The sequence below is a fragment of the Amphiura filiformis genome, chromosome 10, assembly GCF_039555335.1.
Source record: "Amphiura filiformis chromosome 10, Afil_fr2py, whole genome shotgun sequence".
Taxonomy (NCBI): domain Eukaryota; kingdom Metazoa; phylum Echinodermata; class Ophiuroidea; order Amphilepidida; family Amphiuridae; genus Amphiura; species Amphiura filiformis.
Window position 1 is genome coordinate 54,239,010 of NC_092637.1, and position 27,907 is coordinate 54,266,916.

General features: G+C 37.5%; 1 protein-coding gene across 1 annotated transcript; it reads left to right on the forward strand.

Annotated features, from left to right (window-relative positions):
* The first annotated feature begins 5,655 nt into the window (after positions 1–5,655).
* Positions 5,656–27,591, forward strand: LOC140161975 (aqualysin-1-like). Its single transcript, XM_072185267.1, has 7 exons — positions 5,656–5,688; positions 7,439–7,548; positions 14,834–14,961; positions 16,745–16,885; positions 17,448–17,629; positions 18,800–18,971; positions 27,458–27,591. The coding sequence occupies exons 1-7, from the start codon at positions 5,656–5,658 to the stop codon at positions 27,589–27,591; spliced, it is 900 nt and encodes a 299-aa protein (XP_072041368.1).
* The last annotated feature ends 316 nt before the right edge of the window (positions 27,592–27,907 follow it).

Sequence of the window (27,907 nt, forward strand, 5' to 3'; positions counted from 1 at the left end):
TAATAATTGGGTGTCACTGAACGTGGAAAATAATTTTATAAATAGCTTATTTAAACATGTAAGTGTGTTGCTGTCTTAAAAAAGTTATACTCTAAAGCTAAAATTAATACAAAAATGTTAAATTTATTCAAAATGCACCAAAATTTGCATATTGATTTGGTGTCAATTTCTAAAAAAAAAACCGGGGGGTTATTAGGTGTAAGCTGACGAAAAAAGGGGGTAATTGAGAATAGAGTTTGCCTCAAAAAGGGGGTCTATTGACAGACACATGACGAGTACCAATATAAGGGAGTTTTCCTAGTAAAACTCGAGCAAGCACGCGATCGTAGCAAAAACTGCAAATTGACATAATTATAATCTAATCTCTATGTGCCGCTTATCTAGTTTAGATTATTATTACAATTAAGTAAAACAACGCAAACAGTGGACTTCGGTTGTATATATAAATGCGCATATATAAATGCGCACGTGATATTGATAAAAATTGCACAGTAATCGATGGGACTGGATGCACATGTTCAAGTTAAACTCCGGAGGTTGAAATCAACATGAACCCTCTCATGGTGAGATGTTCCCTTTGTAAACCACACCCCCCACTGTCGAAGATTTTTTGAATTCTGTCCAAATTTAAAAGTTTCAATTATTCTAGATCCAACCATTTTAATCCATAAAAAGTGGAAAAGATCTGTAGGATTTTGGAATTTGGAAATTCCCCCGAGAACTGCTAAAATTTAGTGCCGCTCCACCAAAACATTTGGGTGAAGCGGTTACTGGGATAATTTTAGCGGTTCTCGAACTACTGAGCCAAATTATTATAAACGTCATATAACGTTATATTTGGTACCGATGTACAGCTACGAATCTCCTCTATTCAGTGATAAGTACAAACATTCTTCAAATCGTCACCCTCATAACCAAAGGACCTATGTCATTATTACATGTTTCTCATATGCAATTTTTTTTCTCATATTGTTTTCTCATATACTCATTTTTTGAGAAAATAAGTCGTTTAAAATTGATATTCCGCAAAAACCAACTGTAAACTGTTCGAGTTCCTTCGAACGAGACAGATTTGACATAGAAAAACTTGATGTCATGAAATGAAGTGTGCCAGCTTTGCGAGAATGGACTGTCAACACTCTCAATGCACAGAACGTATACTGTTTTTGTTATCAGAAAAAACTCTGAATCAAGTATTACAAAAAATAATGGTTTATACACATATTGCTAATATATTACAACTCATATGTATATCAACATGATGAGAAATATTTCGACTAAAAATATTTTAGATCAATATGTTACCGTAAGAAAAAAGGGGGTAATTGAGAATAGAGTTTGCCTCAAAAAGGGGGTCTATTGACAGACACATGACGAGTACCAATATAAGGGAGTTTTCCTAGTAAAACTCGAGCAAGCACGCGATCGTAGCAAAACTGCAAATTGACATAATTATAATCTAATCTCTATGTGCCGCTTATCTAGTTTAGATTATTATTACAATTAAGTAAAACAACGCAAACAGTGGACTTCGGTTGTATATATAAATGCGCATATATAAATGCGCACGTGATATTGATAAAAATTGCACAGTAATCGATGGGACTGGATGCACATGTTCAAGTTAAACTCCGGAGGTTGAAATCAACATGAACCCTCTCATGGTGAGATGTTCCCTTTGTAAACCACACCCCCACTGTCGAAGATTTTTTGAATTCTGTCCAAATTTAAAAGTTTCAATTATTCTAGATCCAACCATTTTAATCCATAAAAAGTGGAAAAGATCTGTAGGATTTTGGAATTTGAAATTCCCCGAGAACTGCTAAAATTTAGTGCCGCTCCACCAAAACATTTGGGTGAAGCGGTTACTGGATAATTTTAGCGGTTCTCGAACTACTGAGCCAAATTATTATAAACGTCATATAACGTTATATTTGGTACCGATGTACAGCTACGAATCTCCTCTATTCAGTGATAAGTACAAACATTCTTCAAATCGTCACCCTCATAACCAAAGGACCTATGTCATTATTACATGTTTCTCATATGCAATTTTTTTCTCATATTGTTTTCTCATATACTCATTTTTTGAGAAAATAAGTCGTTTAAAATTGATATTCCGCAAAAACCAACTGTAAACTGTTCGAGTTCCTTCGAACGAGACAGATTTGACATAGAAAAAACTTGATGTCATGAAATGAAGTGTGCCAGCTTTGCGAGAATGGACTGTCAACACTCTCAATGCACAGAACGTATACTGTTTTTGTTATCAGAAAAAACTCTGAATCAAGTATTACAAAAAATAATGGTTTATACACATATTGCTAATATATTACAACTCATATGTATATCAACATGATGAGAAATATTTCGACTAAAAATATTTTAGATCAATATGTTACCGTAAGAGCATAGAATTAAGCGTGACACATCAATATTGTATTTATTATGCAAATAAAACAATTTCAATGGGACAGGTGCTAACCTTTTGTTGTCCATTTCCCAATTTATCGTGATGAAGGTCGCGCATTTATACATATGAATGAACATGTACTACTTGTTAACAAATAGTGTCCTCTTCATTTACTTACGTTTTGAACGGGGGGGACCATACGAGCCCGCATTTTACCAACACAATTTCTCTCTTTTCAGGAGAGATACGAATAAAAAAATTGCAACGAGTATCAACTTGTAATGTAATAATCATTCTCTTCGAATGGAGTTTAACTTGTTTTGCAATAGATATGCCCTTTAAAGCTAAAGATTAAAGGTTTTTTAATTAGTAAAATATATTTGATCAACTTGTTTGAGGGTTCTTTTTTTTTTTTTTGGGGGGGGCACCTTGTAGCACTATCGGAGCCCAACCAAGCACAGATGATTTTTTTTTATCATACCCTGGTGATATAGTAAATTGTATTGACTTCTGTTTAAAAATTCCAAAGCACTCGAATATGAAAGTACCTGTACATCGCTGCATAAATTACTGCAAACTACAAGTGCCGGAGTCCGACACTATCGGGTCAATCGGCGGTGTATAATATTTGTCGAAAAAAGGATCAATTTGGGTTTCAAGAAAATAGGGGTCATTCAGTGTGGAAACACTAATAATTGGGTGTCACTGAACGTGGAAAATAATTGTATAAATAGCTTATTTAAACATGTAAGTGTGTTGCTGTCTTAAAAAAGTTATACTCTAAAAGTTAAAAGCTAAAATTAATACAAAAATGTTACATTTATTCAAAATGCGCGCGTAGTGCACCAAAATTTGCATATTGATTTGGCGTCAATTTCTAAAAAAACCCCGGGGGGTTATTAGGTGTAAGCTGACGAAAAAAGGGGGTAATTGAGAATAGAGTTTGCCTCAAAAAGGGGGTCCATTGACGGACACATGACGCGTACCAATATAAGGGAGTTTTCCTAGTAAAACTCGAGCAAGCACGCGATCGTAGCAAAACTGCAAATTGACATAATTATAATCTAATCTCTATGTGCCGCTTATCTACTTTAGATTATTATTACAATTAAGTAAAACAACGCAAACAGTGGACTTCGGTTGTATATATAAATGCGCATATATAAATGCGCACGTGACATCTACAAGTCGCCATACCGTATTAAACGATATAAAGTACCCGGATGTACATAAACTCCCCGTGCAAAAGTATAGGGGAAAATGACAGGTCGCAAGGAAAATTGCTTTTGCAAAATAGTGGCATTGATTGCAAAGGGTAAAATAACTTGACCCGAAAGATAAACTCTTTATTAACGTTTTCCATCACGGAAAAAAAAATTAACTACGGAAAAGCTAGATATAGCTGATTTACAAACTTATATTTCATAATTTCCGTGCTAAATGGGCGTGCCAATTGGCCATATCTATGACGTAGTGCTGGTTTCATACTATCATGCTGCTTGCCGCCGACCGGCGTGACACACGCGCATTGTAGACAAACAGACACAATCAAGACTTGTGAATGGCTGATAAGTCATGCCTCTTGTCGCAACGGCATGAAAGTATGAAAGGGGACAAGGTCAGAACTGTGCAGGCGGCGGATGACATGATCGAGCCGGCAACTTGTGAAACCGCCCGGCCTCCAATATAGAGGGTATCATTACTACGTCACATAGGCTGTTTAGCTTATTCATGAAAGTGGCCTCTTGACATGATATAACAGTAACCTTTATGTCATTAGTGAGGCCCACTTACAATGTTCAACACAAAGTGAACAATGCTATAACTTGGAGGACAAACAAACGAACACCGCCAAATTCGACTGACGTGTGTACAACGTGGGAAGCTATGGGGAACTTGAAGACTCGCTCTCTGATCATGCATGTGTTTATGGTTCGGTTAGCGGTTACTTAGCAACTCTCGTTCCGCTTGGGTTTATTGCATACACTCTATAGTCGGTTAATTTTGTGGGGTTCATTATCGAACCCCAACGGTTTTAGCTTGTATTTATATTATTTATCAACATAGGCCTATTTGTTTGTGAGATCAAGCGTTTTAAAATTTCAAAATAATCTCATTCAATTACACGGTTGACGATGAAAATTTACTGAATTTAGAGAATGCAATGCGGCCACCACCTGGAACTGTGGTCGCAATTTCAGTGATTGACAGTGAGGTAACACGAACATGGCACTGGCCATCTGGTCACGTGCGCATTTAATTATGCGCATTTATATATACAACCGAAGTCCACTGGCAAATGACGTAGATATTGATAAAAATTGCACAGTAATCGATGGGACTGGATGCACATGTTCAAGTTAAACTCCGGAGGTTGAAATCAACATGAACCCCTCATGGTGAGATGTTCCCTTTGTAAACCACACCCCCACTGTCGAAGATTTTTGAATTCTGTCCAAATTTAAAAGTTTCAATTATTCTAGATCCAACCATTTTAATCCATAAAAAGTGGAAAAGATCTGTAGGATTTTGGAATTTGAAATTCCCCGAGAACTGCTAAAATTTAGTGCCGCTCCACCAAAACATTTGGGTGAAGCGGTTACTGGGATAATTTTAGCGGTTCTCGAACTACTGAGCCAAATTATTATAAACGTCATATAACGTTATATTTGGTACCGATGTACAGCTACGAATCTCCTCTATTCAGTGATAAGTACAAACATTCTTCAAATCGTCACCCTTATAACCAAAGGGCCTATGTCATTATTACATGTTTCTCATATGCAATTTTGATTTCTGAGTAATAAACCCGTAATCAATCAAATTTCCAGCCGCATTCTTCATGAACTTGTGGAATATATCTCTTTTGATGTATTCCACAAGTTAATGAAGAATGCGGCTGAAAATTCGATTAGTTATGGGTTTATTACCCAGAAAATCAAAATTCCAAATGAGAAACATGTAATAATGAATTAGGCTCTTTGGTTATGCGGTGACGAAATATAGTCACTATGACGTCATAATGTGAGCGCACCCTAGCAAAAGTGAAAAATTCTGGCTTTGTTTTGTTTTTCTAGGAATATGTGATTTCCACCGAATTTTAGATATCAAATGAAATGAACTTTTCAAATTAACAAACAAGTAAAATGTCAATTTCTCTTGGAATAATTTTACAAGAGCGAAAATAAATTTTACTGTAAGTCTGTGTAGAAACCTATTTTGGGCCGCATCAACCTCCCTCTATGGTAATCTTTGATGGTCGATCCTACCTCCGGGTAAGGTGTTGGGGTCAATATTTTATCACTAAAATGAGCGCAAAGGATGGATCTATAGCCGAAAAGGTGCAACTGGAATTAATGCAGACAACAGGTTAATTGAATTTGTTTTAATGTCAGAATTGTACATTTTTTATGACCATATTTGGAATCATCATGAACAAGAACTGTCTTTAAAAAAAGACAACACCATGGATGAAGATCATGTTTGATAATTTTGAATTGACAAGTACTTTGAATGCTAGTAATTTTTTTTTGCAATTAAGCATTGGTTCCGTCAAATATGAGACTCAGAAAACCCAAATCTATATAGTACAAACAATCACTATATTTATAAAGATATAGCAAACTTATATAGCGAAATATACCAAAATTAAGTGTAAATTAAGGTTAAACCGCTATCAGTAACTTATGAGATAGCTATTGATATTTTAAAAAAATATCCCAAAAGTCTATAGAGTACCGAAGTGTGACGTCATAAAATTTTCTTTTTTGCATTTCAGCATTTTCATGACCATATTTCAGTAGAACATGATGTATTGAGTTGTATTGCTGCAGCGGTTTTGATATGAGTAGCAAACACGTGTATAACAATGTCCCACAGGATTGTCATATAATTCCGGACGTTCCGGCGTGGTTACCAGAAACCAATGTTTTTGCTGACACCATTTGAACGAAAAATATTTTGAATGTTAAATTTCACTGGAGTAATGTAATGAGAAAAATGTGAACTTTATTATTACCAATATCTCAGTTTTGATGAAGAAAAATGGGCGAGGCTGTCGATTGGGTCAAGGACCTTTATTTACCTATAAACTTGTTCTCCCCTTTTTTATGTTCATGTCGTTGTGGAGTATTTTGAAATGATATAATTATCCAGAATAATAAACAAAATGTGCTTTTAGGCAACGAAAAAACACCATGTTTTACGGGTAGGCAGACCTTTCAAGTAAGGTCGGCCGGTTGGGCCCCTATTTTTTCGAGGTGAAAATTATTCTAAATGTAATCAAAATCTGGTTTTTTTTGCAAAAAATATTTTCTAAACATTTTCATCCAAAATTAATACATTTAGGCCCCTAAACGGGTCATTAAAAAAAATCTCCAAAACGCAATCGTTGTCTTTGTAACAATCCTAGGGTGGGGGTGGGGGTGTTGGGTGTACTACACCCCTGGCAAATTTTGTACCTATTTTTGCATTTTCCTCAAAAATTTATTGCGCATTGGTGACAAGTAAGATATGTATATTATATTATAGGGGCAAGGACTACAACTACTGCACTGAAAATTCAGCAACTCAAGGCAAGTAGTTATTGATTTATTGAACAAATAATGGTTTTCCCTAATTTTTGACTGTAACACCACAACTGTTGTCTGTGCCGAAATAAAATTTCCAGTGCAGTAGTTGTAGTCCTTGCCCCTAAAATATACATATCTTGCTTATCACCAATGCTCTATAATTTTGAGAAAAATGTAAAATAGGCACAAAATTGGGCAGGGTGTAGTACCCCTTAATATAACATTTTCCAAAATGTTTTCTAAATGTTATGAAAACGTTGATACCCTTTATATAACCCGACATTTAAACGTTTTCTGTAAAACGTATTGTGTTAACGACAACGTAACTGTAAGCTGCCATATTTTCGTCACAGAAATCCATGTGGGCGTTATATATTCACGTTTATATAAACTTATTAATATGCATAAGGTACGTCACTAACATTGACATTTGTGTTTTACATTGACTCTATAGCTGCTTGCCCTTGATGGTGTCGAGTACGTCGAAGAAGATGGTATTGCCTACACACAGGCAGTCACCTCTTGGGGTCTTGACCGTGTTGATCAACGAATGCTCCTACGAAAACTTCTACACTGCACCACGTAAGTAACAAAACTAATAACATATCAAAGGCAAAGAGACGTGAGAGGACAACTTAATAAACAGACTCATTGCCAGTGTGCAAAGTTTCTATTCCCATTCAATAAACATTCTACTGGTTCCCCAATTCGCCGTAGAAGTAGTGATGTAAAACAATGTCTATGCTTGTGTGCAATCATAGATTGACTACAATATGCTCTTTGTGATGGTGTGAGCGAAACGTACATATGGAAATTTGTGAAATGTGAAATGTCCATAGAATTACGATCCAGGTCTTTATGTCTTTGATAATCAATGTGGTGCGATGCAGAGTGACAGCGTACGTCTAGTGCAGGGCAACATATTCAATAATTGTTTTCACCTATCGCTATGGTAATCAATCCTTTTACATCGCTTCTTCTACAGCAACTAGTGATATTACTCCAAAGTAACAATGCAGGCAGTGACACAAGCTTGTGAATCTACCGACAAAAACACGATATCAACAACGTGAGCTCTTGCATCAAACATGTCACGACAGTGATAACCTCCTACCCTACTACGGGTCTTTTTATCTTTTCAGTTTCCGTAAGTCTATTGTTCAGATACGAAAACGCAAGTGATTCAGTAAGTTTACTGTAATCTGACTTCATTGTTAACTTTGAAGTACCAATCAGCTTATTTCAATAGGGACAGATGAGTCAGATGCCTATGTCAATAAAAGCGGGAGAGACAAGACCGATGTTTTTAATGGTCTAGCGCCCTTTCGTCTTTGCATTGCTAAATTGATCTATATTTATTTGACAAAATGCATGCCAATCCGAATGATAATGTGCACATTTCTTCTGTAAAAACGTTGAAAATAAGCCCTTCAATCACAAAAGGTCCGCTTATGAGCCTGTCGCGTCCCATTGCAATTGTGCAGGGCCACAGTGTCGCCCTTCCCTCGTATCAATGTCTATCTCCCTATTTTGCTTCCTCCTGCCCCCCCCATGATCAGGCTCCCCACTCCCTCCCCGGTCCCTACTCTCTCCTTTCGAGCTTTCTCTTTCTAGCCTTTCCGTCTCCTCTCTTTCTTCCTCACCCCCTCCCACTCTCACTTGTTCAGTCTCAAGTATCTCCTCCCTCCGTCCCCCTCCTTTGCGAAATTTATCAATATGATCCATGACTAAAAATAAGCTCTGCAAAAATAAACATTTAAAATAAACCCGAGTCATGCATATAGGCCCAACCAATTATCAGATTAGCTTACCATTGGTACGAATGAATAGAATACATTATCTTTGCTCCAATGCAATTCTTTTGTATAGCATTTCAATATAAAACATGATTACCAAATCACCACTTGTACGCGCCTCATTGGGAGATATTTGACTATTTCAGACGCTCGTTTCATCGCCAATAAGAAAGACTTTTGCTTATAACTTGGCAACATGGTTAGTATATATTTCAATGCAAGACAATTTTTACGAGCCACTTACGTCTAGGCGTAAGTGCATGTACACCAAACACAAGTCAATTGAAGCCGTACAATTTACCGCGAATTTAGGACCGTAAAATTTAGACTCTTTTGTCTAGATTAGCACCCAACCGCACATCTCAAGGTTTTATGTAAAAAATCAATATAACTTACCAAAACGAAAACTGAAATTCACGAGCTTCAAATTTTCAGTAACTAACAAAAGGCTAGAATAAAAGATTGGTCACACCTGGGAGACTACCACTTCAGAATAACAATGACTTACAAAAACGGATACGGTTACGGAAACAGAAACTGAAAAGATAAAACGACGGTACCTCTTGAAAACTGGCAATCTATTCACCTCATTTCATCTAAACTAGGTCACATTTTGACAAAAGCAAATTGATTTTATAACATGTGCGACTTTGCTTCTATTTAGTATGACCATAGACTTGAGATTTTATAATGCTTCCTATGTCATTGTGGAACGTCAGCGCTTCCTATCGCAAAGGATCGACCGATTTAGAATAGATTTCATTAATCATCTTCAACATGTTTAAGGGCTGGGGTAACGACGTTGGCACATTATTTATTGTGGGACCTGGGAGCACATCAGACACATCAAATTGCATCCTATTATGAAGAATGTCCTTCTGATATCAAATAATTTTGATTTTTTGAAATTGGCGATATAATACAAATTTTATGGCAAATTATTAAAATTGATATTTTTACATTTCACAGTCCTCGAAGTCCGAAAATTAAAATCCTTTTGCAGACAGGTAACACACATGATTAGGAAAAAAATTCCAGCCGGGTTTGCTAAAAATCACCACTGCCAGCAGGAAATATGAATATTTTTTTCCGAGCAGCTTACAATTTTTATGCCTTTTGGGAAACTTTATTTATATCGTCAATACGGGAGGTCAAAATGTTCATATAATCGTCGCAATTTCGTCGCAATTTCATACACTTTAAGTACATAGCTTTAGATTTATGCAGACTTACCTAGTTTTGATGAAAATATGCATTTTTGACATGACACTCGGGGACGAATAGCTACGAATACAGCCGGAAGACAATTTGTAAAGATAACAGCTGAATGCCAATGAATGCTGAAATTTTACTCCCCGTCACTTTCACACCCAACCATTTACACATCCTTTGTTTTATTTTACACATCCTGTCACACCCAATTCATTACGACAGCAAACACCGCGCCGCTGGGATTGGAATGCACCAGGTGCCAGGACCAGGTAGAATGCACAGCACTGGGCCAAAAATATCTCATAGCTGCTGCTCGTGTTTGTTTTGCTGTGTAGGCCTACATTAAGAAATTGGCTAATTATTGTTTTTGTTTTCTTTACTGAGGCCTACAAAAATATTGGTAAAAGATGTGATGTTAAAAGAAATTTGTTGGAACGATAAATAGGCCTATGTCTACGTGATAACAATTTAATTAAATTTGTGACAATATTTCTGTAACAGAGTATCTTCTCTGATATAATACCGTACTCGTCGTAATTATGTTTATAGGACTATCAATAACATTATAAATAAGAAATCAGATTCAGAACTCATAATCGATCGACCCAGGCGCCACAGCTGAAAGGCACCAAGCCGTGCAAAAAGGAAACAACAATAATTTATAGTTGGCTCAGTTATGTTAACACCCATAGGCCCCAGACTAAAATTGTGTTGAAACTAATGTAGGCATATTTTGTATTTTTACTCTAGCTCTACCTAAGTAGTGAACACTCTTACACATTTCGGTAAATGGATTAGGCTATGGGACTGTAGACTTATGCTGGTTTCATACTACCCTGCCGCTTGCCGCTGAGCGGCGTGGCGCACGCGCATTGCAGACAAACGGACACAATAAAGGCTTGTCATTGGTTGAAACGCCCTGCCGCTTGCCGCGGCGGCAAGCGGCAGGAAAGTATGCTGGAGGCTTTAGTAGGGGCCTATATTGAACTAGGCCTATTTTAAAATATATTTCTGGGGAAAGAGCTCTAATTTATAATTTAAAATCTTTATTCATGAAAACATACCTGCAATTTGAAATTAAGTGCAGAAAGATTTTAACAGAAATAATTATTTGATTTCCACATTATTATTTGAAATGATATCACTGACGCTTTAATTTCAGACATATGATTTATTTTTCATGAAAATGCAATGTGACATCAATGGTCTATATGCAATGCGTGTGTATTACAGGGATGTGAGAGTTCCTTTTTTCAGCTGATTTCCCCTCTTTTGCCAAAATACGTGTTTTTCTTTAATTTTCAGCCCATATTTGGCGTTTTTATCCTGATTTTACGCTGTTTTTAGTGATTTTCCTCGTTTTTGGTCAGTGGCCTCTCACACCCCTGGTACTAAATAAACTGAAGTTATGTGCATCGTATCATTATATCCACAGACCGCAGTTAGTCCGTGAACATCGTGCATTTAGGCCTTTGGTTTATGAATATCAATTTTCTTCAGTCAAAACGCATTCCCGGAGCACATTATAGGCCTACCGGACATATAATCAAACCGGAGAGCACCATCAGCATAATAGGCCTGCCACTTGTTTATTAGTACACACCTGGGACGGGTTTCAAGCAATCGATCATGAATGATTAATAAAATATTTACTGATATGATACGGTATTGTATTTGTAAATTGCTGGATTTTCGATCCAACAGTATTGATCACTTTTGCTAAGATTATTGTACAATGAAATCACCCGCTGTTTTGAGCATGGGGGTGTGCAGCATAGTTGTTTGAACGCTTGCGTATTAATCTGGCGTCCCGGGTTCGATTCCCACAGACGGCTTATTGAAATTATTTTAGCATCTATTCATCTTTTTTCAATTACGAAAAGGAAAAACTATATTGCAAATCAAGATGTGTGATTATTTATAATTTATTAGCCTATTTTGCGCTCACTTTTAGTTCATACTCTTCTGTGGCTATTCCGTTTAAAGACAAACCTCCCTCTGGAATCTACCGGCGGATGGGTACTGCTGGGTGCATTCTACTGCCCTTAAGGCACACTTACTTTAATAAAGTAATGTAGCATTGCAAATATACACTATGATATGATTCACAATATTTTAAGAAATGTGGTTTCTGTACGCACATTTTGATACCCATATCGCCCAATTTTGTTCAATATTAACAACAAAGCAGTAATAGCGGTTTTACATGCCACACTCCAAGAAAAATGGCTCTTGGCTGTCCTGTATGTAGAACCCTTAAGGCAAAAAGTTTTTTGAAAATTTAAAGAACCCCCAAATGGTCCTTTCTGATTTGATTTGATTCGATTTTATTTTATTCGGTACTCAGAAATTACAATGTTTACATATAAATAGACAATTAACAATAATATAAGATGCACACATTTTTAAATACAACACATTAAGATGATAAAATATTATAAAAACATTATAAAACAGCAGAGCCCCAAGGATAGCCCAAAAAGCTTTTCAAAAGAAAAGCTTATTTCCATTGGGGTCCTAAAACATAATGAGGGGAGGGGAATGCGAAAATGCAAAGAACACTAAAGACAGAAAAATATGAAACACCAACACAAAATATTGCACATGAAGTGAGACCAGCTCACATTAATTAGCTTGACCAGCAAGGTGTTTTTTGACTAAAATTTTGAAAATGTTGATTTTATTAACTTGCTTCGCTTGATTCCCTTTGGCAAAGCGTTCCAATGATGAATAGTGGTGTTGTAGAATGTGTGACTAGCTTGACTAGCCAAATGGTCCTTTCTGCCCTTTCTAGAACCCTTTTCAGGTATAAAATGGTTCTTTCTAACCTTTCCAGAACCTCCCCTTTTCTTCATTGTCACACAAAAATGTCTCTTTCCAGAACCCTTTTCTGTTCTTTGTAGAAACATTTAAGGTCCACATACATGACAGCTCAAGAACAATTTTAGGTTCTACTTAGAACCGTTTTTTCCCTAAGAGTGCACAATGCTAGCGTTTTATATCCATTGATCGTTGTATATAAAACTTTAAAATGCTGCGCTTTTAAAATAAAGATGTGTTGTTGATATTGAACGAAATTGTGCGCCCGGGGTATCAAATCAAAATATGCATACATTACGAGTGGGTTTTGGAAAGAACCTTCTATTAAATCATGCCTATTCATCTAACTACTCAATTACAAATCTCTAAATCCCTTTCTTCTTGTATATTGATATTTTGAATAGTGTTTATCTTTCCCTAATAGATTATGATACTAAATGAACAATCAGCTTGCGCAGTTCGCACTACATCTCATAGGACAATAAAGCTAGCGCCCTGATCGATTCTTCCTGAATATCAATATGCTTCATTTACAGAGATCGGACACTAATCCCAACCATAACAAACCATGTAAACAATGATCACCTGGTCTATATTACAGGATTAGATTATTAAACTATGATCTATTTGCAAGTATTATTTTGCTTGAGCAGGAAAGATGTGATACTAGTAGTCTAGTTGCCGGCGTCAGGTATACATAGAATGTGTTTTTTAATGATGATGACATGGACGTACTGATCATTATGTATGATGCAAACTCATAGGTGTTGTGCGTTTGGCAATTTGGGAGGGGGTGGGGATTCAAAATGACCCCATAGGATTATACGGGGGTCAAAATCTTTTGCCGTTTTCTTCAGAAAATGTGATTTATTTTTCACCATTTCACGACTTCCACAGGCAAACACCGAATAAATGCCCTACACAAAGGGCAGTGGACTTCGGTCTAGTATTCAACAATGCAGCTAGACGGTTGACCGCTCAGTCACCATAGTGACTGCATCTCTATTCATTATTGCCCGTAATGTCTTCCACTGAAACTTCGAAGTAGCGAAGTTAAAATACCAACTTTTGAACGGTATTTTCTACACCATAGACAAGGCCCCAAAATATGAAACCTCGTCAATAGGTTGATAAATATGTGAAGAGTTATTGGACATGTAAATACTATCCATAGCAAGTCTATTCATAGCAAATCTGAGTTTCCAACTACAACCCTCCAAAAACCCAATACTTTCGGAAAAACCTGACATTCGCCGCTATAGCCAATGCTGCCCCATAGACGTCAGTACAAAACGTAACAATGACTGTCAAATTGGAACGATTTTGTTCCACACAAATTTTAACCCAGGGGTTTTGACCCACTTCCCAATGTCCGACTGAGCTGTAATTTTGACGATAGTTGAATGAATGTTTCAACTTGTTGCATCTACATTGACAGCTATGTTAATTAATTTTTGTGGGAATTAGAACTTTCAAGGTTCTTTGGACATTGCGTGTGCACTACAGGTCTCGAGATTTTGTCGACACTGTGCCTATTGTTCTGTGTAGCCATTGAACAATCCTAATCCAAGCATATCATGCACTTTGGGTTTACACTTTTCACGAATCCATGGCCCTGAAGTGTATATGTGCTAGTGTCATTGGTTATTGTTAAAAGGCAATAAGGTGTGTAATTGCAATATTTCCTCCGAATAGGAAAGACTCTCTACATCGAACCATGGATGCTGGGGTTCGCAATACTGTTAATATGGGGAAGGTATCTTCCAAAACCAGTTCGAAATGTTATGTTAAAATATTGTGAATACGATTAATAGTTCGGAACAAACCACCAAAATTCGCGATATTTTAGCGTTGGAAAAGAAACCACGTGAATAGGGTGCCCTCTCAAGAATAGGTTCTCTGTGCTATCATGGCTGTAGGCTTATTTGTAACGGCCGCGTGACCTTTTGTATACAATGCCGTTGCTGTTCAAATTGCAAACTCTCAAGCTATGATTATACTAATTCCAACGTTTTTTGTTTCTATCATAATGTCCATATAGGTAGCGGCTCCGGAACAACTGTATACATCATTGATACTGGTCTCCGTCATTCCCATGTAGACTTCGGCGGTCGTGCATCTTATCATTTTGATTATCAATCAGGTGTAAGTATTGACAGTAAAGCAGTAAGAAAAATCCCCTGCGAGTTTTGTGATTAAAGCCATAATGTATGATCAATTTTCTTATGCTTTGCAAAAGATATGACGTAATATTAGTAAGAACTGTCAAGGAGGGTTTCTGGTCATTTTAAGACGCCACAATGAGGTAAATTGAGAAAAAATCAATTAGCTGCATAAATGTGAAGCTCTGGCGAATAAAACCAGGGGTCTTCGGTTTTCAAACTCTTTAATTTGACTGTATTTAAAGGATTTCAGGCTTAGTATTTTACAGGGTACTTAAGTGCACCATCGGGCATAACAATCTTGCAAAAAGCAGAAATTTTAAAGAATGAGGGTGTCCATGTGAGGAAATCACTCATTATTGGTGTTGGCAAAAAAACAAGCATATTCAACTGGAAGTGAAAGTTTAAATGACCAGTTGCAGTCCTACGTAGGGCGCATTGAATGGTCCAGGTTAACATCAGACCCTATAATATACGGGGTCATGAATTTTTGGAAAGAAAAATAGGGGAGGGGGGAGGTCATAAAATTTTAGATGACCAAATGTTGGAAGTCACAAGATGACCACAGATAGTGTGTTTATTTTATTCAAAAAGACTGATTTCAATACAATTTTAGCCTGTTTAGGGGTTAGGTATATCGGTGGTGGTGGGCCATAATTTTTGGCTGCCGAAATAGGAGGGGGGGTCGCAATTTTATTGACGTCGAATTTTTGTAAATGCGAGACCCCCCTTCCGAAGAAAATGATAGCCCCTAAAAGACAATCCATGTGACGAAGGTGAATTTCACACCTATTCATGGAACTGTCTGAGCATTTTCCTGTGAAATGAGGAATTGTGTGTGGCTTTAAAGTTCAGAATCAGTTTTAATATTGTAAACTGACCTTCAAGAATGGAACAAACTTCGGTGACAAAATGCACCCTGCTCAGAAAAGAGCCCGAGATTACACCAGGTATTCCTCTTCCGTGGGCCCTAGTCACCATTCAAAATACCTGTAATAAATACCCACCTTAAATATAGTTCGATAAAAGATGGATGAAAAGGTTTTTACACGGAAAAGCTATACTAAGATCGCAGAACCTGGTGTCTGTGCTAAGATCGACAGGCTCAGATTTACTCATTGCTAGCCCCTATAGTTTGATCAGCTCATAATCGGCGGGAATTGTTTGGTTTTTTCCACTACGCTGAAAAGTAGACCCATGTTAAGAATGATATTGTTGATATATGGTCTATATTGTGCGCCACGAAGAAAATATACAACGTATAGGACTTGGATGAATTATTTGTGATGCTTCTGGCGAGATGTCACAAGACAATCCTCGAAATAAAATACATAGATATTAATCCGCGATGTTACAAGGCCCGCCGATTACGAGCTGTTCAAGCTATATTCACGGCAACATAATTTCCCCTAGATCTTCGGATCGAAGTGTCACATCCCCACCCTACCACTGCAACATAAGTCTTTTTTCAAGTTGCTTGAGTATTCTAGTGCCATAGAAGTGGCCTGTGCACTAGGCCCTGTGGTAAATCCGGCCCTGATTAGGAGTCTATTATATAGACTACTAAAGCTCTGACTCGACTCTGACTCCTGATCAGGATTCTGCCCCTATTATATTATATATAGTTCTGACTGGAGATTGTGGCTTGTTGTCTACATAATTATGTGGTCTACTCAAGTCTGCCAACAAGACTGATCAGTCAGTCAATTAATTAATCAGAAATAAGTGAAAATCGTTTGTGCTTTCATACTTATTTACTACAGAACGGAGGCGAAGATTGCAACGGGCACGGAACTCACTGCGGTGGTACTACCAGTGGAACAACCTATGGTATTGCAGCCGGTTCTATGGTGAAAAGTGTCCGTGTGCTCAGCTGTTTTGGTTCTGGATCCTGGACTAATGTTATTGCTGGTATGTACTCTCATTCCTATACACGGCTTAGGTCAGACAAATTCTTGATATCCATAGATCCTTTCCAGGGGGTAGGGGCGGTCAATTGGATTTTTTTTAAAGGTCATAGCCAAAACATGTTTGCCTAATTAGCTTAACAAAATAGCCCAAATAAGTGTGTATTGGGATATTTCTCTACTTTATACCAATTCATTCATGTTTTTAAAACAGTTTAGTTTGCCTTATATCCGTATGTCAAAAAAGAGAATAGGTTTCTATATGCATGGTATACTATTAAAATGAACAAGAATGCATGTGTGCTATGTGTTAAGATTCATCACCAGTGGCGGCGAATGCCAACAAATCATGTGCTTTAATTTGCTGTGCAATAACTATCAGCCCTTCCGGGGAGGGGTTAAGATTGACAAAAGTCGTGCCAAATTTGTTTGCTCCTCTTCTTCCAGGGCCCATTATTAGGTTATTCCATTTGAATTCCATACACCCCCTATGGAAAACATGATTCGATACTAACATTCCGAAAGTCCGATCTTTCATATATTTCTATTAACTCCCAACATTCTAGGAGTTGACTCAGTCGCCGACGCTAGTGGAATGAGAGTTGGATCTATGTCTCTCGGAGGAGGTGCGACGCAGTCTCTTGATGATGCCGTTACGGCCGCAGTTAATGCAGGAGCTGTTATGTCAGTAGCAGGAGGAAACTCCAACGCCGACGCTTGCAACTACTCACCAGCACGTGCACCATTGGTGAGGGCTCACCTTCTTCCTTCGGGCATTTGTTTCTTTTTTAATCAGAACATCCTAAAATTCAAAAGTGAATACTGATGATGTAGATATAGGTGGTACATTAGACCCGTGAGAAAATTTTCCTTAGAAATTGCCCATATGGGTAATGGTTCGGCAGCTCCAGCCGCACATCCCGTCTTAAATACCGCCAGAAATGTTTACTCTGTGAATACGTCAAGCATATTTCTTTTAAATTTATTGTGGGAAAAAAGCATAAACTTGAATTTCATTCATTTATTATATAATAACATTAAGGGCTCAGTCACCCACCTTTGCACAGTATTTTTTGTGGGACCTGGGAGGACATCGGACACACCAAGTAATTTTTTTTTGAAATTCGCGATATACAAGTCATGTAATGCAAAGTTTATGGCAAATTATTAAAATTAAAAACAGGGAAAATGTGACACAACATCCAATGGGGGAGTAGCACAAAACATATAAACAAAGTTAATATGTTTGTATGGGTTTGTAACCTTCTTTATATGTTTTGTGTTACTCCCCCATCGGATGTTGTGTCATATTTTCCCTGTTTTTACTTTTATCCATTGCTAGTGTGACACTGTTGTATCCTTTTGGATCCATCCTTTGGTCCCCCGCTGGTCAGTTGGAACATATTTTCTCTGTTTTTATAAATTATTAAAAATTAACATTTTTGACATTTTAACAGTCTTCGAAGTAAACTTATAATATGTATCTAGGAGGAAAAGCCGACCATCATATGGAATTTTGACCTTTCGTATTGAAGATATCCATGAGGTTTCATAAAAGACCTAACAATTTTAGGTCTTAACAATGTTTAGTCACCATTTTTTACAAAATAATTTATCGGGTTTTTTTTTCGCCGATTTTTTTCGCTAAATATTATTAAGGACTAATTGGATGCCCGTACTTTTTTTTTTTTTTTTCAAAAGTTCGTAATTTTCAAATTTTAAAGATGCAATTGAATTTCTTTTATGACTTCCATTCCAAAATATTATGCTGTCATACATTTATTTTTGTTACTTCAAATGTTAAAATGAACATATTATAGTTTAAGCACGAATCGAAATGTCAAAAATGTCAAATGTTTAAACGACCCGTATCAAACATCCTTATAGTACTCTAAATCTTTCTTTTGAAATTATCCAGGCTATTACTGTAGGAGCAACTGATAGTAATGATGCTCGGGCATCGTTCTCCAACTACGGGTCTTGCACCGATATCTTCGCCCCTGGAGTCAGCATCACCCGTGCATGGCATACCAGTGACACTGCCAGCAATACAATCAGCGGAACTTCAATGGCTTGCCCACACGTCTCAGGTAAAATAACTTTATTTATTTCATTCGTTCATACTTTATTACTGACTTAGTTACCTATAATTAATTGTGTTGTTATGGTTGCGTGGTTTGTTTATATAAGAGTGGTGTGAGAAAAAATTAAAAGAATTTCCCTATGCATCTTTTAAGTAAGACCGATAAAAAACTATGTTTTGGGCAAATATAGAGCGAATTGCGCAATTTTGGGTGCTGTGCATGCACTACCCATCCGAATATCAAAATTTGCTGTCATTTGGGGCTAAAATAGCTTGAAATTAAAAGTTCACCCCTTATTTATCACGGTTCGAGCCCAGGCCCGGATACATGGGGCGTAATGATCGGAATCGCCCCCTCTCCCTTCAGGGAAAACAAAGAGGAAAGAAAAAGGCAGGGAGAAAAGTTAAGTGAGTTAAGTGATTAAGTTCATACTTAAATTAACTGGAATTATGGTCGGATAATAATCAATTCGTTTAGGATCATTGTCACACCGCCCACCATCTATAAATCCTGGACTCGCCTCTGAGCAGTTATCTATTCAAACCACTCTACTGTGCAACCGCCCACAACAGAGTCGGAAGCAATATTGCTATTTTTGACGTCGCAATTGAAATCTTCATAAACAATTCTAAATGTGTTATGTGGTGTCAAAGCAAAATTCTGTTATTCTAAAATCGTTGAGGTGCGACAAAGTGCCCCTATGTATACATATTTTTCCCATTTGTAACTGCTAACCGTGTATTTTAAAAGGGCCGCGGTCAGCCTTGTAGTTAGTAGGGGAACGGCGGGTAATCCCGAACGGTGCTGTTAGCTAACCTGAGAAAGGTGACGCTATCACACTACTTTGCAGTAAACATGGTAAACGCTACTACAAAGATACATTCACACAATGTACATTTGGTTCAAGAGGTTGGGGGGTTCTTCTCACAAAATATTAAAAACGAAATTAGACACTTTTGACTTTTTATCGTCAGGTCGGTTTTCGGATGCGTAGGAATTATTGTAGTGATGAAGAGGGGTGGATTGTATTTTGTACAATTAATAAGACACGAGGACGATTTCTTAAAGATATATAAATACAGGGTATTCCAGAAAAAAATTACCGAGTCAATAAAATTGAACGCAAGTCGAGAATTAGGCATCAGAATCAAATAAATTGAAAATGTAGCGCATGGCCTATTTTATTAATATTGTGCATTACAAACGAAACATGTATTTGATTCGGCTGCAAAGAAATTAACGATAACGTAATGCGAGCATCAATGCAGTTCATTCCAAGTTTGATCAACATGCGCTTTTTTTGGGCGGGTGCGGCGTGCCGAACCCGCCCTATATTTGTCTGATTATTGACCTACTTTTTCAGCAAGATTTGTAGATGTTTTTATTTGAACAGTACCAGTTCACCAGTTTTGCTAGTTTTTGGATTATTTTTGTTGGGAGAAAATAATGATATAGTGTGACGCTTTGAAATACAGTTATGTTAATCATAATAAAGTTACACAGTTAAAAAATAATATCGAAATATTGTAAAATCAAACTTTTCCCCCTCATAAGTTGTATCAAAACAATATATTGAGGAAATTTAAATGACAGATTTTAAAACTTTGATATGGAAAGATACCCCAGCCCTGTTGTCTCACCAGAGATAAGAGCAGAAGTCTTTCTATCTGATGATAAAAAAAACACACTAGGTATGACTACGAAAATGTTTTAAATAACTATTATCTACAAGTTTTATAACAATGTTTTATATAAAATGTTAACATAAAACGTCTTCTGTCATGATGTGAAGGGTTAATATAAAAACAGGGGAAATCTGTTCCAACTGACCAGCAGGGAACCAAAGGATAAGCAATAGATAAGATTAAAATAAGGGAAAATATGACACAACCTCCAATGGGGAATAACAAACGTATAAACGTATAAAGTTAAAAACTCTTTTAACTTTGTTTTATATACGTTTTGTATTATTCCATTAGAAATCGATGTTGTGTCATATTTTTATTTCATACTCGCTCACCGCTTTCTAAAGTTTGTGTATCTCATTAAATTTAGTCCACATTATCTATTTATAAGCTTTTTTCCCAATTTTATTGGAAGCTTTCCAACTATAATTATTAGGTTGTGCACATTTGTTATATTCTAACTTTTCAAAGAATATTTGAGCAAAGGATGACAATGATCAAGTGCTTACAGCATACGTGTGATGTTGATACCATGCAACATGAATGTTGAAGTTGGAATTCTTTATGCAATAATTCTTTTTGCAACATTAATATCAACGTTAACGAAAAAAGATATTTACCGAGCATCATCTTACATGCAAGCTTTCATTTTCAATATCGTGCAGGTTTTCAAATGTGAACAGAATCCAATTAAATGTTTTGCAAGAAACAGATTGTTTATAAAGAACGAAAGGGTTTCACCGAACAAAATATGATGTCCATTGACAATTGACCACTAGGGTGCACTACACCAAATCCTTCCGCATTTGGTGTAACCCTTCATAGTTCCGGTAAAAAATAGCACCTATGCGAAATATATCGGCGTCCCGAGGGAACCAAATTTGAGTGACTCTTGGTTGTTTTGATAAAAAGATAGAATAGGAGCTCAACATTACATATCTGTTCAGAAAATGTTCTGAATCGAATGTGCATGGGTAATAGGCCCTCGGAACAATATCATGGCCGGAACTGGTAAGGAGGCGAGCGTGTCGGCTGAAATTCGGGATGGCGCTGTTCAGGAGTTCGTATCTCTCAAGTTTGTCTTAACTTGTCCCGAAAAATTAAATCTAAATAAAAGTTTAATCTTTATTTAAGACATTGGTTTGATCAAAATATTAAAAATGTTGTTACATGGGGTAGAAAAACAAACTTACTTTCTTGTATTTTCCCGTGTATTTCAATGGGACGATTATTTAGTGGTGTGTGCCCTTCGAAGACTCATTTTAAATGCTATGGACATGAATAATACCTGATTTTAAGTGCCAAAAAGTTGAGATTTTTGACTGTAACTGATGTCTTTGCAAAGAAAAAAGTCTGTTTTTCTATTTCCGTCTACAAATACGCGATTTCATTCTTAAACGCACGAGAAATTAGCTTCAAAACGCAAGTTCCCGTCGAATTGACAATTTAAGACCGTGCTTGAAATTGAGCTATTTTGGTCCAAATATCATAGAAGTGGTCACTTTTGGTTATCTCGGTGCTGAAAAAATGAAACATCTTTGGAATTATTTTGATGCAAAATGTAATTATAAGATCAAAACTCAATTATAACCGTTTTGAAAATAATCACTGAACCTTTAATTGGGTCTCAATAGACATTTAAAGTCAAAGCAAGTCAAAGCATACAATATTATGGCCTAATGATGACAAAATAACGGCATTTTTATCTCATGACCAAATGTTGAATTCCCAAGAGAGAAATTTATCAATTAATTCTAATGATGGGGTTTCTTAATTTTAGATCTTGCAAAAATAATACACGCAACTTGGAAATTTAACATTTTAGAGTGTCAAATTACCGTTCTATCTACCCATAACACCCCCCCCCCCCCACTTAAGGCATATGCCTATTGACACGTCCTTAATCTAAGAGTGGGGGGGTGAAATGATCACATGTCGCTTTTCGGTCATGTTAAATTTGTGATTGTACATATATTTTTGTAAACAAAGTCACTTTCCTGGTGTTAATGGGATTATAAATACAGTTTAACATGGTCAAAATGTTGCTCTGGCCCTTGAATGCTGAAAATTGCGAAAAGTATCATATTTTCACTCAGTCATGTCAGTCCGAGCTTGTTTGGAGCCCTGTTTTATAACTTTGGAGTGACTAGCGATAAAAAGCAATTACACTTTTTTAGGATGTTGACCACTGATTCCAAAAATAAAGAATATCAAAAATATTTTTTCTTATAAGGGTGCACTACACCAAATCCTTCCGCATTTGGTGTAACCCTTCATAGTTCCGGTAAAAAATAGCACCTATGCGAAATATATCGGCGTCCCGAGGGAACCAAATTTGAGTGACTCTTGGTTGTTTTGATAAAAAGATAGAATAGGAGCTCAACATTACATATCTGTTCAGAAAATGTTCTGAATCGAATATGCATGGGTAATAGGCCCTCGGAACAATATCATGGCCGGAACTGGTAAGGAGGCGAGCGTGTCGGCTGAAATTCGGGATGGCGCTGTTCAGGAGTTCGTATCTCTCAAGTTTGTCTTAACTTGTCCCGAAAAATTAAATCTAAATAAAAGTTTAATCTTTATTTAAGACATTGGTTTGATCAAAATATTAAAAATGTTGTTACATGGGGTAGAAAAACAAACTTACTTTCTTGTATTTTCCCGTGTATTTCAATGGGACGATTATTTAGTGGTGTGTGCCCACTACTGCGCATTCTGTTGAATGATCTTTCTTTCAAACTTGGAATGAAGTGAATTGACGCATGCGTTATGTAATCGCTCATTTCTTCGCAATCAGTCAACCGATTCCAGTAAAATTAGCGTATAAGATGCAGAATAATTTGGGCTACATGCTGATGTTTAGATGATTGGATTCTGATGTCTATGTCTACTTACGTCCAAATTCATTCGCCCGTTATTTTTTTCTGGGACACCCTGTAGCTTATCAGTACGAAAAAGTAATACATGAGTATGGGGTATTCCCGAACGGCTATAGAAAACAATAATGATACCAGTGAATAGATTCATCAGGTTTGTACATCAAATCAAATTAGTAATTTTGCTTGCCAAAACCAGTAAGTTTTTACTTACTAATATTTCGTCCATCTCGTCGGAGGACTTCATCAGATGTGAGCATCTGATCCACTTTCCCGGGAAACTGGCTTCCGGTTTTGAATAGTCTTGCTTCCAGTCTTCAAAAGTGGGTCAAATACGTGACTTAGGAAATAAGCTCGAAATAAGCTCGAGCGTTTGAAAGAGAAATGTGAGGCCAAATTATCGCCCACAAAACGCCAGGACAATGTAGATCTATCAGGAAATCAACTCAAAAAATGGGTGACTAACTTATCCAAGCACAAATTGTCGGAACCGGAGGAGAATGTACTGCAAAAAGGGCTCAATTTCGCGGTAAGTTGCGATCATATTCCCAATGAGGAATTTATTGTTGCCACAGAAAAAGCTTGCAGTTTCATCCCTGCCGATGAAAGAGCGGCGCTTAGAGCTGAAGTAGTAGGTGTACTTAGAAATGCTAAGCCCCCTCAGTCTAACATCACGGAAGAGGAGAGGTTAGCCATCAATTCCCTCAAGAAAAATGACTCGATCTTGATTATGGGCGCAGACAAGGGTAGGTCAACTGTAGTCTTAGACAAAGTAGATTATGAAGAAAAGGTTCATGATATGCTGAAAGACGAAAGAACTTATGAAAAACTGAAAGCTGATCCTACCCCAAAGTATAAGCGAAAGTTAACTTCCATCCTCGCTAGACTTAAGAAAGAGAACAAAATTGATGAGAAACAATATAAGCTTCTGTACCCTACCACGGCAAATACACCACGTCTCTATTGTACCACAAAACAAAAATCCACAAACAAGGTAACCCAATACGACCAATCGTCGATTATACAGATTCCCTCGGCTATGAGACATCCAAAGCCCTTGCCGATTTGCTCAATCCTTTGATCGATACCACGGAACACCACGTTAAAAATCCGAAAGAATTAGCGGAGGATCTCAGTGGAGTGTGTATTGAGGACAATAAAATGTTCAACTCGCACGACGTGGTATCCTTGTTCACAAGCACGCCAATAAAGGAGGCCCTAGATGTAGTTAAGAAAAGACTGATAGAGGACAAAGATCTAAAATTGCACACCAAACTCAAAGTTGAAGACATCATCGAACTCCTCGAATTTATATTGACCACCACAAAATAATATTTTGAATTCAGAGGTGTTATATACAGGCAACGGTTTGGCGCCGCGATGGGCAGCCCAGTCAGCCCCATCATAGCAAATTTCTTTATGGAATTTTTGGAACAGCAAGCAAATCGCGACTGCCCCCATTGATTGTAAGCCACGGTATTGGCGTCGTTATGTGGATGATGTGCTCGAAATAATCAAGCAGGTCAAGTTCAAAACCTAACCGATCATCTCAACACAGTCGACAATACAGACAGTATAAAATTTACCTATGAAGAAGAGAAAGAAGGCAAAATACCATTCCTCGACACGCTAATAGTCCGGAAACCTGACGGTTCGGTAAAGCTCCTGGTATACAGGAAACCAACCCACACTGACCAATATCTCAGTTTTAAGTCAGAACACCCCCTCCATCAGAAAATGGGTGTAGTCCGAACCTTGTTTGATCGCATGTACAGCGTGGTCACGGATGAAGTGGATAGAGCGAATGAAGAGAAACATGTGCGAGGAGCCCTGAAAAACTGTGGCTATCCTAAATGGGCAGTGGACCAAGTGAAAGCAAAAATGCAACAAAAAACAAAAATAGTTGCAAAACCTAGCACAAAGAAAGATCAAAAGAATGAGGAAAAAAGCAGGGGCATGGTAGTGCTCCCTTATGTGAATGGAATTTCTGAACGAGTCCAAAGAATTTTCAAAAAGCACAAAGTCGACACCGCTATGAAACCACATCAACCCCTCAAAAAAATCCTGGTCCACCCCAAAGACAAAAGAGACAAGCTGAAAACAGGCAATTGCATTTACGAGATCGGCTGCCAAAACTGCGATCTCAGTTATGTTGGCAAGACGTCTCGTCTGTTTGGGATTAGGCTCGCAGAACACCAAGCGGAAGTCAAGAAAGCCAATGAGAAAAAGTTCACACGGTCAGAACGTAGGGCATCCGAGCAAGAGCAAACAAAGTCGGCCATATCCGACCATGTCGCAAGGGCAAATCATGTCGTCAATTGGGAGGATTCCAAGATACTTGGCAAGGAACATGTCAGAAAGTCTAGAGAAGTACGAGAAGCGATGGAAATCAGAAAGAGGGGGACAAAGACCATGAATAGAGAGGAGGGAACTTATTTCCTAAGTCACGTATTTGACCCACTTTTGAAGACTGGAAGCAAGACTACTCAAAACCGGAAGCCAGTTTCCCGGGAAAGTCCTCCGACGAAATGGACGAAATATTAGTAAGTAAAAACTTACTGGTTTTGGCAAGCAAAATTACTAATAATGATACCGTATGCGGGGTAATCGCCAGCGGCCGTCATGCGTCTGATGTTTTTCCCGCCATGCGGGTATAATACTGAATTGACACTCAATTTAGGTGTAATTTATCCTGGGTCGAATCTCTATCATGGAAAGTTTGCTATATCTTTATAAATATAATGATCAGCTATGTTCGATTGTTCTAGATTTGGGTTTTAGCGTTTTATATTTGAAAGAACTAATGTGTAATTACAATATTTTGAAACAACAAACCAAAACTGGGTGCTATGTCGTACGAGATTGGGCTACAAGTGTGCATTTTACCAAGTTAGCAATAGGGAATTGCTTCATTTTGCATATGCATGAGTTTCTTGTGATAACCTTCAAAATGTGGTTATTTTCAGAAAAAAGGATGAGGTTGTTCAAGAGTTTAGGTAGATATGAAATGTGCTGAATAAGTTTTTTGTTTATGGACGAAATTTGCTGTAATCAACGAAATCTGGCGAATGGCTCATTTTCAGTCCAGATTGACACCCAACATATTCAAATTGGTTAAATTCTGACCAAAATAGGATATTTTCTTTTGAATTAATACTTGTCCAATTGTTTTCCACCTATCCCATTATGTTTCAATGAAATTCCTAGTAGGCAAAGTTCTCTAAATATATAGTCAGTATCCATCCATGGTATCTGAGTTTTTTCCTATTATACTCATATGGCGGCAATCATGACTGACCAGAATTGCCTTTATGTAACAAAGAAGACTCCAAAAGCAACTTCTAAACTAGAATGCCGCAAAAGTATTGCTTACAGTGTTATAAATTGTCCGTTTTTGTATGGTTTCACTGATGCATTTCTCTTTGTTTTAAGTGAAACGTACTCCTGTAGCTCGTTGCATAAACTTTCTGATGGAAAATCTTATACTCCATTGTTGCAGAGTGTATCCACAAGGGGAAGAAATTTTGGCGAGCCAAAAGGGGGGCAAGCAATTTTGGCAAGCCGAGGGGGGGCAAGTGATTTTTGGCACACATTCATGGGGCGCCTTTTAAATAAAACGCTCTCAAAAGGCTTAGGAAAACAGTACGGAAACGCGTAAATATGCAAATTTTCCTGCTCGCTGCGCACGCAACAGGTATATAGACCATTTAAGATTTGAAAAAAAATTGGCATGCGCAAGGGGGGGGGGGCACAGAATTTTTGGCGGGCCGAGGGGGGGGGTAAGCGATTTTGGCAAGCCGAGAGGGGGGGCAAGCGATTTTTGGCGAGCCGTTTGGAAATTTTTTTTTTTGGGGAGCTCATAATTATTGCACAGCCCCTTAATAATAAGTAATTATAATAATGATAATTTTCAACATTTCTATAATCACAGGAGCATCCGCCCTACTCCTTCAGAGAGGTGTATCGGCCAAGGCTGTCCATGACACCATTGTAGCTGGGGCCACTTCAGGCGTAGTTTCCAACCCAGGAAGAAACAGTCCAAACCTCATGCTCTTCTGCCAATAAAAACGAATAGTAAGTCGACATGTATCTATATTAAATACCGCACAGCAAAAACTTTTACTTTTACGGTAAAATATGAAGTTATTCATCATCATCACACCACCACCAAGTCCATCAAAACCACCACCATTGCCCCTCACCACCACCATTAACACTCACCACCACCACCATAAACACTCACCACCACCGTTAACACTCGCCACCACCACTACCACCACCCAGGTCCATAACCACCACCACCATTAACACTCACCACCACCACCGTTAACACTCACCATCACTACCGTTAACACTCACCATCACCGTTAAAACTCACCAC